Raw genomic sequence first — 13,608 nt, 5'->3', positions numbered from 1 at the left:
AGGAGATCTTGCGCGACAGCGTCGAATTCCAAGAATTAGGTAAGCGAAAGAGCCGAGTCGCTCGAGTCACATAATTACCCATACAAATACAACTTGGATAATAAACCAAATTGCGTTACACGAGCAAGCCTGCGAGGAACTGGAGCTTATACTGCGCGACGACGATTTGAACGCGCGGAGCGAAGAGCTCGTTTTCGAGGCCATAAAGACCTGGGTGGAGACGCGCAAGGACGATCGGAGCGCGGAGCTGCCGCGGTTACTCGCCTGTCCCCGATACGGTCTCATGAGACATCGCTACTTCACCGAGAACGTCTTAGTCTGGAGCATCGCGCAGAATCAAGTACAGTTACCATCCCGGCAGCGGGTAGTCCAGCTTAGTTTGTTATCTATCCAGCCTCGGCATTATCTTAAAATAGGAGGCGCAATCGACGCTCTCTTTCTCTCTCTCTCTCTCTCTCTCTCTCTCTCTCTACCCCCTCCTCTCTCTATCTCCCCCCCTCTCTATCTCTCTCTCTCTCTCTATCTCTCTATAGTCCCTCGCGCGGCCAATATACGAGAAATCTCGAGTTTATATATATAATCGCCAACGAGCTTGAATCGCCCGATCGCCCGATCACCTGATCCAATTGATAAATGCCAACGCGTTAGGGCTTCGGCTGGTAGTGTTAGTCCCAGTTCTAAGTATTTAAACGACAATCGCGGATAAATAAAGGAATGCAAGGAGGTGCTTCTACCGGTGGCCGCCTACCTGGCGGAACGCGCGATGAAGCATCGCTCCAGCCAGCAGACGCAGCTGGATGACGAGCTGTCGCGCCCGAGAGTTCCCCACGAGATCCTTTTCGCCGTCGGCGGATGGAGCTTCGGCTCGCCGACAAACTTCATCGAGACTTACGACACGAGGTATGACTGACCAATCCCAGTGCTTTATTATTCGGCTATTATTGACCGGCGCTTAAGCCACCGATGCATCGGCAATACTATTTAGATTATACTATATCGAAACGTGTACCATCCAGTATATATATGTATATATATATATATATATATATATATATATATATATATATATATATATGTATCATATATACATATTAATTACCTACTATTAACAATAAAAACAACAACAACGAAAAACGCGCGTGCTCGTGTCAATACTGTAATTGCCAAAGCAGCGGATAAAGGAGCGAAACTGACAAATTCACAAATCCCCCGTACATGGGATGAGCAGAGTTTGTAACGAAACTGGTCGAAAACAGGGCAGACCGATGGTTCTTATCTTCCCACACGGACGTCACGCCGCGCGCCTATCACGGCACTTGCAGCCTCAACAACGTCATCTACATCGTCGGCGGCTTTGACGGCAACAAGTACTCGAATACCGTGCGCTGCTTCGATCCCATGAACAAGGAATGGCGCGAGAGGGCCTGCATGTACCAGGCCAGGTGCTACGTCAGCGTCTGTACCTACGGTACGTGACTCGTGGCAAAATTGGCTTAAAATTAGCTTAAAATTGGCTTAAAATTGGCTTAAAATTGGCTTAAAATCGGCTTAAAAACGACTTAAAATCAACTTAAAATTGACTTAAAATTGGCTTTAAAATATTTTATTTTATTCATATATATTTATATATTTTTTATTTTTATCCTCGTTGCCAACCCGCAGGTGGTAAGATCTACGCCTTAGGAGGTAACAACGGCGTGACACGCATGAACTCGTGCGAGCGTTACGATCCGAAGGCTAATCAGTGGGAGCTCATAGCGCCGATGAAGCGCCAGCGCTCGGACGCCAGCGCCGCCGTCCTCCGTGGGCGTATCTACGTCGTCGGCGGCTTCGACGGCCAACAGGTGCACAACTCCGCCGAGGTCTATGACATTGTCACCAAGCAGTGGAGCTACTTGGCACCGATGCGGGTGCCCCGCACGGGTGTCTCACTCGTCGCCTTCAGGGACTGCATCTATGCCATCGGCGGCTTCAACGGTTACGTGCGTCTGAGCTCTGGTGAGCCCCGCTTCTCTCCCTCCTCCTCTTCCTCTCTTTATTCGCGTGTCTCTTAGCTTCGCTCGTGTCGTTGCTCGAGGAATTCGCGAGCCGCGAGATGTCTTGTAAGTGTCGTCCCAATTCCACACGCGACTCCCCTATCCAAATACCTTCCCTCGAGCAAAGGACGTGAAACCAAGGCCAGCCACCCCCTACTCACCCCTACGCTCCCCGGTACCGCAACACCTTTGATGCAACGATCAAGTTATCCGATGGCTGAACTCTCGCTGCACGGCCATCCAATAAAAGCGCGGATTATATCTTAATGTACGAGACTAACGTGATAATTCGTGCGACTGAATCTCAGTGAGAAACAGCGTCGTTTTGTTATTGCTGTTTCAGCGTTTTATGCCATCAGATGCACCGAGTTGTAAGCCTTGTGATTTTCGCAGGTGAGAAATATAATCCTAATAAACTGGACGAGTGGCAGGATGTGGCAGAAATGCTTAATCCGCGTAGTAACTTCACCACCGCTGTTCTCGACGACATGATATTTGCCATCGGTGGCTTTAATGGTAAGGCATCCGTAAAAACCGAGAGGAAGACCCAATGGTTACGATCTCTTGAGTGCGCGCACTCGTCGGCGGGCATAAGGTTTTGAAAGCCAAGCGCTAATTAAACGAACGAGACGATTGGGTCGACCCGTTGTTCCGGGTTGTTGTCCGGGGTCTGTTGGTCCCCGTTGTTCCGACCAATCGTCTCTCAAGCGTCTCTAATACTCTTCAGGTTATCAGCCCGTCGCCTGCGTCGAGTGCTACGACGCCACGAGCAACCTGTGGTACGACGCAGCCCCGATGAACCTGAGTCGTAGCGCCCTAAGCGCCTGTGTAATTGGCGGTCTCGCAAACGTCCGCGAGTACTCCCATCACCGGCAGAATCCCGGGCCCTGGCCCAAGCAGCAGCAGCAACAGCAACAGCAACAGCAACAGCAACAGCAACAGCAACAGCAACAGCAACAGCAACAGCAACAGCAACAGCAACAGCAACAGCAACAGCAACAGCAACAGCAACAGCAACAGCAACAGCAACAGCAACAGCAACAGCAACAGCAACAGCAACAGCAACAGCAACAGCAACAGCAACAGCAACAGCAACAGCAACAGCAACAGCAACAGCAACAGCAACAGCAACAGCAACAGCAACAGCAACAGCAACAGCAACAGCAACAGCAACAGCAACAGCAACAGCAACAGCAACAGCAACAGCAACAGCAACAGCAACAGCAACAGCAACAGCAACAGCAACAGCAACAGCAACAGCAACAGCAACAGCAACAGCAACAGCAACAGCAACAGCAACAGCAACAGCAACAGCAACAGCAACAGCAACAGCAACAGCAACAGAACAGCAACAGCAACAGCAACAGCAACAGCAACAGCAACAGCAACAGCAACAGCAACAGCAACAGCAACAGCAACAGCAACAGCAACAGCAACAGCAACAGCAACACCAACAGCAGCAACAGCAACAACAACAACAACAGCAGCAGCAGCAGCAGCAAAAATCCCGGGACCGCACCAGGAGTTCCTCAATTATAGGTTGATCTTATCTAACGGGCGTGACTTTTTTTATTGTTTTGCGATAATGGCGCCGAAATAAAACCAAGGAGTGTGGGGGAAGAACCCGAATGGTCGGTAGATCGGAGATGGAGATACGGAGACAGTTGATAGCAGACTTATAATAGCCAATTACCGTGCTTGCCGATTTATTCGCGTGGCATCGAGGAGACGATTTGGTAAGGGCGAGTCGTGAGCGACGGTCAATGTCTCTTCTGGTATTGTGACATGGACCGCGTTCGACTTGCCGTTAATTATTAATGCAAAATTTCAACTCGTTCGTAGATGATGACGGTGGCATTAATTTAATTGCATAAACAGACAAAGTATAATTAAAACTTCGTTGTAAGCGGCGGGACGTAGAGTGACGTGGCACGTCAAATATTTATAACTTATTGGGGGTAAATTATGATATTATTAATAATACACGAGACCTCGGGCTCACTATAAAATTGTATATTTTTTTTTTTTTTCTTTTACTTTTATCGCACGATCATTTGAATCGTGCTCCGTAACAAAGACAATATGCGTTTATAAATGTATCGGCACTTGAGACGTTGAACGACGATAAAACGGTAAATCACGGTGATTGGGCCAATTAGCTTCGCGCTCTTATTAATTTTTATGATCTGTTTTAGATGAGAACTAGTTGAAAATGAGAAACAAAATAAGGGATGGCCAATATTAATGATACAATATATGTTTGATATGATATATTTGCTCTCACCTAACGTAAACGACGATTATTCTTCGTAGACTAAGTTAGAAGTTAGATTTTAAATGAAAGATTAGAAATTTATCTTTGACGTCTAATTTTTTTAACGTTAAACGTATTGTTTCGACATCGCGATGCATTAAAAATTAACATGAAACTGAAACGTCCTATAATTGCTTGAAAAACTTGGGAAAAATTAATCATTTATGAATCAGCTCCCTCTCTCTCTCTCTCTCTCTCTCTCTCCCCTTGTCGTAAAATTACATATTGCACAATTTGCAAAGTGCAACGTACTTTTATAGGCAGCAAATAATTGATAAGTGATAGGGAGACGGATTCTTAAAATTGACCAACTTTATTTTGTTTGAAACTCCCAACTGGATTTTAAATTTTTTTTTTTTTTTTTTTTTTTTAATATTATTTTCTCCTGCGTCGTCTATTTTTTTTAACCGATATATTTTTTATTCGAATAATCATACATTTTTTACTAATTCTTTTTTTCTTTTTTTTTTAATTTATTGTAATTTTTGTAATACTTTCAAAATAGACGATGACAGGTATGACAGATGTTTTTTTAACTTGCCGAGAGAATTTTTTCAATCGACCGTTTTAAACGTTAACTTCTTTTTAATATGCTTAAAAACAATTTTTATATACGCTGCAAACTATATTGCCATTAGTTTACTCTCTTTTTTCTCTCTTTTGATCTTCTTCTGCTTCTTCAGCTTTTTTTTTTTTTTTTCTTTTTTTCCTTCTTCTGGAAATCATAGATTTATAATGTTTTAGTTTATAATTTCATATTTACCTATTGATTATATGAAAAATTAAATGTAAAATAAATTGAAATATTTGGTCAAATAAATATAAACATAAAAACGTCTTCGATGTAATTAATATAAATGCGTGCGAAATATTAAGGAAAATTTAAGCAATCACAATTGCATATGATGTCGTAAGGTTAAATGGATAATTGTGAAGGTATTTAAAAATACTACGATTAATAATAATAATAACAACAACAACAACAACAACAACAACAACAACAACAAATAATAATAATAATAATAATAATAATAATAATAATAATAATAATAATAATAATAATAATAATAATAATAATAATAATAATTACAATTTTATTGATCTATTACATGGTCGCATTTATGGATTTGTGCACTTCCAGCTCAAGATACACATACACATATGTATATAATATATTACGTATATAATATATGCATATGCATAACAAGTTGCATTAATCGTATTTCTTCCTCTTTGTCATATTGTTGTCATTCGGTATTTCTGTTGCTTAATCACTGGTCTTCCTCTATAAAACGTCAATCAGCTCTTGGCCAAGTCTTAACATTCGCAAATTCTCGCATTATTTCTTTATTTTTCGATATACACGCTGAATTTTCACTATAATTAACCCTATCCATCACGCACTCGGTATCATTTTATTTAGCATTACTTTCTAAAATAGCATGTTTATTTTTTTATTTTTTGTTTTAATTTTTTCTTTGTTTTGTTTGCGACGCCAATCGACAGCAATTTATAATGCACTAAAACTAAATGAGAGATACATTGAGAGAGTCGAGGTGGGGAGAGAATCCGAGGGAGAATTTATCATTATCCCTTTTGTTTTCTTTTTCTTTTCATTATAAATTTCTTTATTAACGTAATTGATAGTTATTAGTTTGTTTTTTTTTACCTACGTTAATTAAACTAAATGAAAACGAAGAATATTTGTTTAATACGTTTTTTCTTTTAATATTGATCCGTTTATTTATTCTTAAATGCTTATGCTTCGAAATAAAAATATTATCTCCCGTAATTTCAATTAATGAACGGTTCGATTGTTAAAATATGACGTAAAAACAGATTATTCCTCTTGGCGTTGAAAATAATGTTTTGACCTTTAATACTTGTGAAAGGCACACGTAAGATTAAAATCTCATTAAGCGTTTGATTTAAGAATTCCAACCGAGAATGGAAGAAGAAAAAAAAATCATTCTCCTTGTACATTGTCTTGAGAGTCAGAGAACATTTTTTAATTTCTCCTAATGAAGTATTTAGGTAAATTGAAAGGAATGATCGATAAATTATCCCGCTACGGCTCAGTCGTTCGCACAACGCGAAATTTAATCCAATAAGCGTCAGTCATGAATCGCGTCGTGGAAATTTCGAACGACCACCTCGACTCTCCTCTGCGTTATTATTATTATTCTTTTAATTTTAATTTCATCAGTAAATTTCTAGAAAATTGTATCTTACGTAATAAGTTAAAAATCGTTAAGTGACAAGTAGAAATTTAATTTACGATTAAGATGTTTGCAAGTTTTTTTTTAATGATAATTATTTGTGATCATACGCTGAATGACTTTTTTTTTTTTTTTTTTTTTTTTTTTTTTTTTTTTTTTGGGGAGCAAAGTATCGAATGGAATTATGAAAAATTCTTTGAATATGCACCTCTTTTGTTTTATATTATACCTTACACGTACATTAAACGTCGTACTTGTTGCCAGTTAGATTTGATACACAAACAATATCTATGCTAGTAAATCTTATACCTGGATTCGTCAATAAATATTTCCTGTACATCATTATCGATCGTTCATTTATTCGTTAATTCATTTATTTTCATTTATGTATCCTTCAACATTTCGTAGCGTAATTAAAGTCACTTTTTAAATATCTGTACGAGATATTAATTTCATAATTTCATATAACATCAGAAATCTTTTATAAGTCTGTTTTATTAAACTTTTATTAATCGAAGCTCATGTACGTCGTGGTTCATTTTATACGACTATTCAATAAATGTGAGTGTGTGCGAATAATTTATGCGTCCATTGATAAAGAAGTTGAATAAATGTGCCAATAATTACAATGGATAAATCATTTTTATATAATATAATATAATTATCGTTCGATGTGTTTGAGCATAAAAACAACAGAGTGCAAACGTAATATGATTATAAAAGTTTTATATTAAAAAAATACATATAGATTTAATACGAAAAAAATGCTTAAATCTTCGCAATTTGCCTATTTATTACAAAAATGTTAATTAGATATCATTATTCCCTTATAATAATAATAATTTAGATTTTGAGTTAAAATTTCGCGTTAATTCAAGAAGTCAGATTTCAAAAGTTTTTGAAAATACTGGATATATATATATATATATATATATATATATATATATATATACATTTTATTTTTTATTTTATTTTATTCAATTTATATTATTATTTGACAGCATTTTTATCACAAATGCACAAATTATCGATAATAGCGAATGATTAATAAAGTATGGTATCATTGCAAATAAATTAATTGTTTCAGTAATATGATGAATTTGCCAATTTTTCCTCCTATTAAGTATTACGTAAGTTATTTGTATATTAAGATAGTTAAATCGGCATGTTGTAAGTGATGTCTTACGATATGCTTCTTAAGCGATTGATATATACACGGAAGTCGACTTATCTTTTTTTTTTAAAAAATCCAATCATTTTAATTTCATTTTTAATTATCGTGATAATGATTTTCTTCTAATTAGATAAATTACTATAAACCATTCGTATATAACGCATCGATCATTCACTAAGACGCACACGACAAAAGTATCAATTTTCAAAAGTTTATTTTACTTCTTTTTTTTTTTTTTGTAAATACGTAGCGTTAGTGACACTGTTTTCAATTATAATACTTTTTCTGTGTATCAATTGGATGGATTTATTACATTTAACCGATGCCCTGAATATCTTCTATATTTTTTCTTCTTTGCTGTTTATCATTAGAAAAAATGTTTTGTTGTCAATTTGTTTTGCCTATTTATATGCTTATTGATTTGCTATTCTATTTTCCGCTACAGAGATAATGTTTTTTTAGTTAATTTTAGCAACCAAGTCATCATTATTAATTTAGTCGTTCAATTGATTATTACATGATTTTATGAAATATGTGTGCAATGTGTGTGATAACGCGCTATTGCATTTGTACGATAAAATCTTTCGTATTTGACTTTGGTAAGTGATGAAAAGTAATAAAAAGCTGTTTCCATCTCTTTAAAATATAAGAAATTTATTTATAAAATCTTTTAACATATCCTTTATTATTAAAGAATGCACTAGCATATAATTTGCATAACATATTTCATAAAATTAGTTTAACACATTTAATACGCGTAATAATATTTTTTTTTTTCTCTTTTGTTAATTTCAGTCAGCTTCAATAATTATTTAAGATTGCACCAATAGATTATCATTATATATTACGCACTAACAATTTTAGATATTTATAATTAAATATCATTACAATTTTACCTTTGATTCGATCAAATATCATTGGTCAGCGGTACAATAGAATTTTCACTTCTACACTCTCTTTACTGTAATGACAGATTTAATGATTTTCCTACGATATTAGGTATCAACGAATAGAAATATCGTAGAAATCTTTAATGTGCTCAATATCTCTTTGCACGATTTATTAATTGGAAATTGCACCTATCATCCCTTTCACATATTACACTTAATATATACATATTATAATCCGAGGGAAACAATTGACATGCGTTTCGTAAACTTTCCTAAAGAAAAGACATCATTCTGATTTTTTATTCAATGACATCTCTATACATTTACACAAAACGAACGAATAATCTCTTCGAGGTATACAACAAATGTCCTTTACGTTGCCGTTGGACAATTTTTTTCCTATTATTTTCACATCAAAATCGTATAACACATGATTCAAAAGAGATTACTTCGCTTTTTAACATGTCTTTTTTTCTCTTTCAAATTATCATTTTCTTATCGCTTTAGTGATACAGCGTATCATTAGCAATTTTAACACTCTTCTTTGAATAATGGTTCTCTATATAGACGTGCACAACTTTCTTCACTTTGCATATTCGATTCGTGTTTTACATATTCGATTCAATAGCACACAGACATTCTATTACGTAATAGAGCAGATAATAATAGAAAGAAGAATGAAAAAATTATAAGAAAATATAGGAATTGTATAACCAAGGATTAAGCATTATGATAAATAGTTATAACTTACAGGAAAGTAAATAATTAATAAATATATTTTTAAATAAATTAAAAAAGATTGGTAATTTAAATGAATAAGTCTGTCAATATAAATATTTTAATAAAAACGTAAATAAAGGCTCGTCAAAAATATATTTATAACATTAAATAATACTAAATATATATTAATTGAAAAAAAAAAGGCAAGAATCGGCAAAGGTCTATGTAACTAGGAAAATTAATAAAATATTAAAGCAAATAGTTATATGATAATAGAGGCTGAAAATGCTTACAAATTTGTTAGCAAAAGGAAATGGTGGTATTGAGAAATAAAAAGCAAGAATTATGAAAGTAAATGTATGGTAGACAGAATTATAAGGACATGTGGCGAAAATTGTTAAGAAATTTATAATCAACTTGAGCAATTAAAATAGAAATTATTTTGCCTATTTAAATGGAAACGATGATGGTAAATAATGTTTTTTTAAGGGCATGAACCAACAAAATAATATGAAAAGAATAAAAAAAAAAGGGGGGGGGGAGATTTTTACTATTTTGAAATATAATTTAATATAATTGAATTATAATAACTAATTTGAAAGATACAATTTAGAAATGAAAAATTGTCAAATAATGTCGATCTTATAGTATGGAATATTGAAGAAATTTAAAATTTTGTAATGACTATAATTTCTCACAAGGTATAGTCAAAATAAAACAATCAAATTGTAAAATAATTCTTCCGCTAAAGATGATAATATTGCACTAGCGAGCTGGAGTAGAAAAATCAAATGTTATAAAAAAGATTTGAAAATACAATTGCGCCATGCATTCTCGCACATGTATATCTGCTTCGCATGTGAGGTCGTTTTTCTTTCTTATTAGAGGATTAATTACGCTTATACATATCTTATTATCGTAGTCTAGAGACTAGTTAAGTTCGTGCGACTAAATTTGTCTTCCCGCAGACATAAAGTCCGCACGGCAGCATAAATAAATGTACGAAAATAAAGAAAGTTGTCCATTATTCTTACTAACAACATTTTTGTTTTATACAACGATAAGGCCAAATATTGCATATCTTCTCACGCACATTGATTCGTGAAGCGAACGACCATGTCTCCTCCAAGTATTTAACGAAGTTGTCCGCTCACACGAGCAAGTTACAAACGAATATTTAAAAAAGTTAAAGAAAAGGACGCACGTATTCTCTCGCGAGAATAATAAAACGAGCTTTAGGCCCTTTATTGACCTGAATTATTATTATCTCTTTGATTCATATCACACAATGACGAATCAAAGCGCTAAATATTACAGTTTCTATATTACTAATTGCCACGATTATGATTTATTTAGCGTACATAGAGAGAAGCGTGTTTCTTTAATTTTCTCGATAGGAACGTAATATGTACTATGTAAAATGACGAGTGTAGGCAGAGAATTCAGGATAGGAGAATGACAAACCATGATTTATCGATCGATTAGACTAGAGTTTTAACTAATTCCTTGGCGATATTTCGTTCAATTTTTAAAAACTCCCTACTCTAAATGCTTGCGAATAATTTTTTCTTCTCGCGGGTATTCCAAAGAATTATTCTCTAATGCGGCGTAAAATATCGTAGCTCTCGACAATAATTTCATATACAAATATAGTGATTTTTCCTCTCATTTAAAAATGAAACGTTAATTTGATTAATTACATTCTAATAATTATTAATTATTAATTATTTTTATTCATTATTATTAATATACACTTTGACTCAATTGAGTTTTATTAATTCGAAAATGATCTGTTGATGAAATGCAATGGACTTTGAGAATTATAAGTTATTATTTATGTGAGTAAAGAATTATCTTATTTCGTACTTATTAATAAAACCGATTTTCCTAAGTATGTATAACACACACACACACACACACACACACACACACACACACACACACACACACACACACACATTGAAAAGTAGATATATGGCGTCTCTTAAATATGATAATTCTTTTTACATTATAAACATGAACGAAAGAATTAAAATCTAAGCTTTTTCATGAAAGTAAAGAATGAGAAAATATTAACAAACTTCTTAATGATAATTGCCAGCTATTTTCTTATCTACATATTAACAAATATAATTTTTGTTTTATTATCATTATTATTGTTGTTGTTATTTCGCGCAATTATATATGTTTTTTTTTTAAGTATGCTATATATAAAAACTTGAACAGATGAAGAATGTCCTTTTTTTTATGATTTTCGATGAAATTCGTGCAGAGAACAGTCGATTAAAAAATCAAGATTGTGCATTTAAAAAGTTAACGGGATTTTTTTTTGTCTTTTTTGTTTTGTTTTAATACTATAATAAAACCCCGACGTAAGAATATGTCTAAAAAAAATTCGTTCTTCAGTCATAGAATTTTCTGACAGAAATATACTATTAAGTCTTGTCACAAAAAACTTTCGATTTTTTTTTTTTCAACTTTAGTTTTATTTATTCGAAGATACACTCTCGAGTGAAAATTGTATATACCGTTGTTCTTTCAATTATAAATTGTCGGTACCTCTCCCGTATAATTCTTTAATAATTCTGTTGGGTTATTGCTTCGTTCGATTCGTCGTGTATAGAAGCATGATAAATTCAGAGGTTCGCTATAAAAGTAAACAAGAAGGGAGAAATAAACCCAAAACAAACAAAAAAAACAAAAAAAAAAAAATAGAATTGAAATAAAAACAGTGTCGTAAATAATAACCCAATGGATTCTTTATTAACCGAGTTACGTGTAAGTACATATCAGTGAAGAAAAACTAACGAAAACATCTCGCTTTGATCTCAGATTCGTACATACATTAAAAGCTCTTTAAAAAGTGAAAAGCTCGGAAGGTCCACTGTCTTTATATATAAATATGTAATGACGTAGATGTCTTGCGTGAATCTTTAAGTTGGACGTTGTTCATTTATTCATGTCATTATTCTTTCACGATCCAACGCGGGTCTATCACAAATACAGTTACGCATAGAAATTTACGAAACAAAATGATATAACAGAATCATCTTATCACTATTATTCATCCGTGATCGTTCAAATTTAAGCGAAAAGGCATGTTAATTACACGTCACAGAATGGCATGTAAACGCCATACCCTTATAAATATCTCTAATGATAAAAGAATTAAAGACAAGTGTCGCTGCAGTTCTTAAGTACCCTCTCCTCCCATTATTTAGTTATATCATCTATTAAAAAAGTGTAGGAGATCGCTCGAGTTGCCAAGTGCTCAAGTCGACGATTAACCGCTGTCGAATGCAGCAACCGCGACGATTTTCCCCAACTAGACGCAAGTAAAGCTATTTCGAAGGATACACGCGAAAAGAAGAAAATCAGTTTCCGCGGAAGTTAATGTAAGGCTGTCTACGTCGCCGACTGCGAGAACTCGCAAGTTCGTCCAAGGAAAGACGTTGAGGTGTGGGTGATGGGATCAGGTGAGTCGGAAGATTTGAAGATCAACAAATTGCTAGGATAATGAAAGACGGAGAGAGAGAGAGAGAGAGAGAGAGAGAGAGTTAGTTAATTGTATCCTTATCTAAAGTACTTGAGGCCCGTCACTAGGAGGAACTTCTCGATGAAGAGCTCGGAGTCGAGGACGGCGATGTGTGCTGCGCGACCGATGAGGGCATTCGCGGTTGGCGGCAATGCGTGATGGACGTCATAGCGCACGAGGCTCACGTTCGGCGCCGACATTATCGGATACAGGATATTGTGCACCATCTCGCGATACGCAGCACCTGTACACATTTATGCATACACCCTTTTATACACATACATATAAGCACGTACACATACGTGTATTTGTGTGGGCGTGGGTTTGTGTGTTTGTGTTTGAGTGAAATAAATGAGGTACTAAATGGAAGAAATTGTTGGTGTTTGCGTACGTCCATCGCGCAATATATCATTCCTTTATGTTAATATCTTATTTATTTCGCCAAAATTTCTGTACAATAGCAAATTGTTCGACGTGCAGGAATAACGCCTTAGGTTAGACCAATGGTGTTTCTAACGAGATACAATAACACTTTGCGCACAACGAATTTGACTTACTACGAAATGAAAAAAAAAAAAAAAAACTAACGAAAATGCTATAGGTAATTGTAAATAGAATTTAATGAGGCTAGTGAGCTTAATTAGTTGCATAGACGAGTAGGTAAGATCTCGTTAACAAAGAGCAAGTTGAAAAACACTGGTTGGTAAGCTTAAAACGTCC

General features: G+C 35.0%; 2 protein-coding genes across 2 annotated transcripts in view; one reads left to right on the top strand and one right to left on the bottom strand.

The window, feature by feature from the left end:
* The window catches only part of LOC105363314 (kelch-like protein 10), a 6,516-nt gene extending 2,281 nt beyond the window's left edge, over window positions 1-4,235 (top strand). Inside the window, exons 4-11 of the mRNA XM_011500981.1 lie at window positions 1-39; window positions 129-340; window positions 713-900; window positions 1,257-1,468; window positions 1,663-1,998; window positions 2,430-2,552; window positions 2,764-2,980; window positions 4,232-4,235. The exon at window positions 1-39 is cut by the window's left edge and continues 75 nt beyond it. Of these exons, the coding sequence (XP_011499283.1) occupies window positions 1-39; window positions 129-340; window positions 713-900; window positions 1,257-1,468; window positions 1,663-1,998; window positions 2,430-2,552; window positions 2,764-2,980; window positions 4,232-4,235 (1,331 nt within the window). The remainder of the gene's footprint in view (window positions 40-128; window positions 341-712; window positions 901-1,256; window positions 1,469-1,662; window positions 1,999-2,429; window positions 2,553-2,763; window positions 2,981-4,231) is intronic.
* An 8,338-nt stretch (window positions 4,236-12,573) lies between these two features.
* The window catches only part of LOC105363312 (protein FAM135B), a 62,736-nt gene continuing 61,701 nt past the window's right edge, over window positions 12,574-13,608 (bottom strand). The window contains exon 23 of the mRNA XM_011500980.1: window positions 12,574-13,132. Coding sequence (XP_011499282.1) covers window positions 12,927-13,132 — 206 coding nt within the window. The 3' untranslated portion in view covers window positions 12,574-12,926. The remainder of the gene's footprint in view (window positions 13,133-13,608) is intronic.

The sequence above is a fragment of the Ceratosolen solmsi genome, unplaced genomic scaffold (genome assembly GCF_000503995.2).
Source record: "Ceratosolen solmsi marchali unplaced genomic scaffold, CerSol_1.0 scaffold27, whole genome shotgun sequence".
Lineage (NCBI taxonomy): Eukaryota > Metazoa > Arthropoda > Insecta > Hymenoptera > Agaonidae > Ceratosolen > Ceratosolen solmsi.
This window is presented reverse-complemented; position numbering and strand designations above follow the sequence as displayed.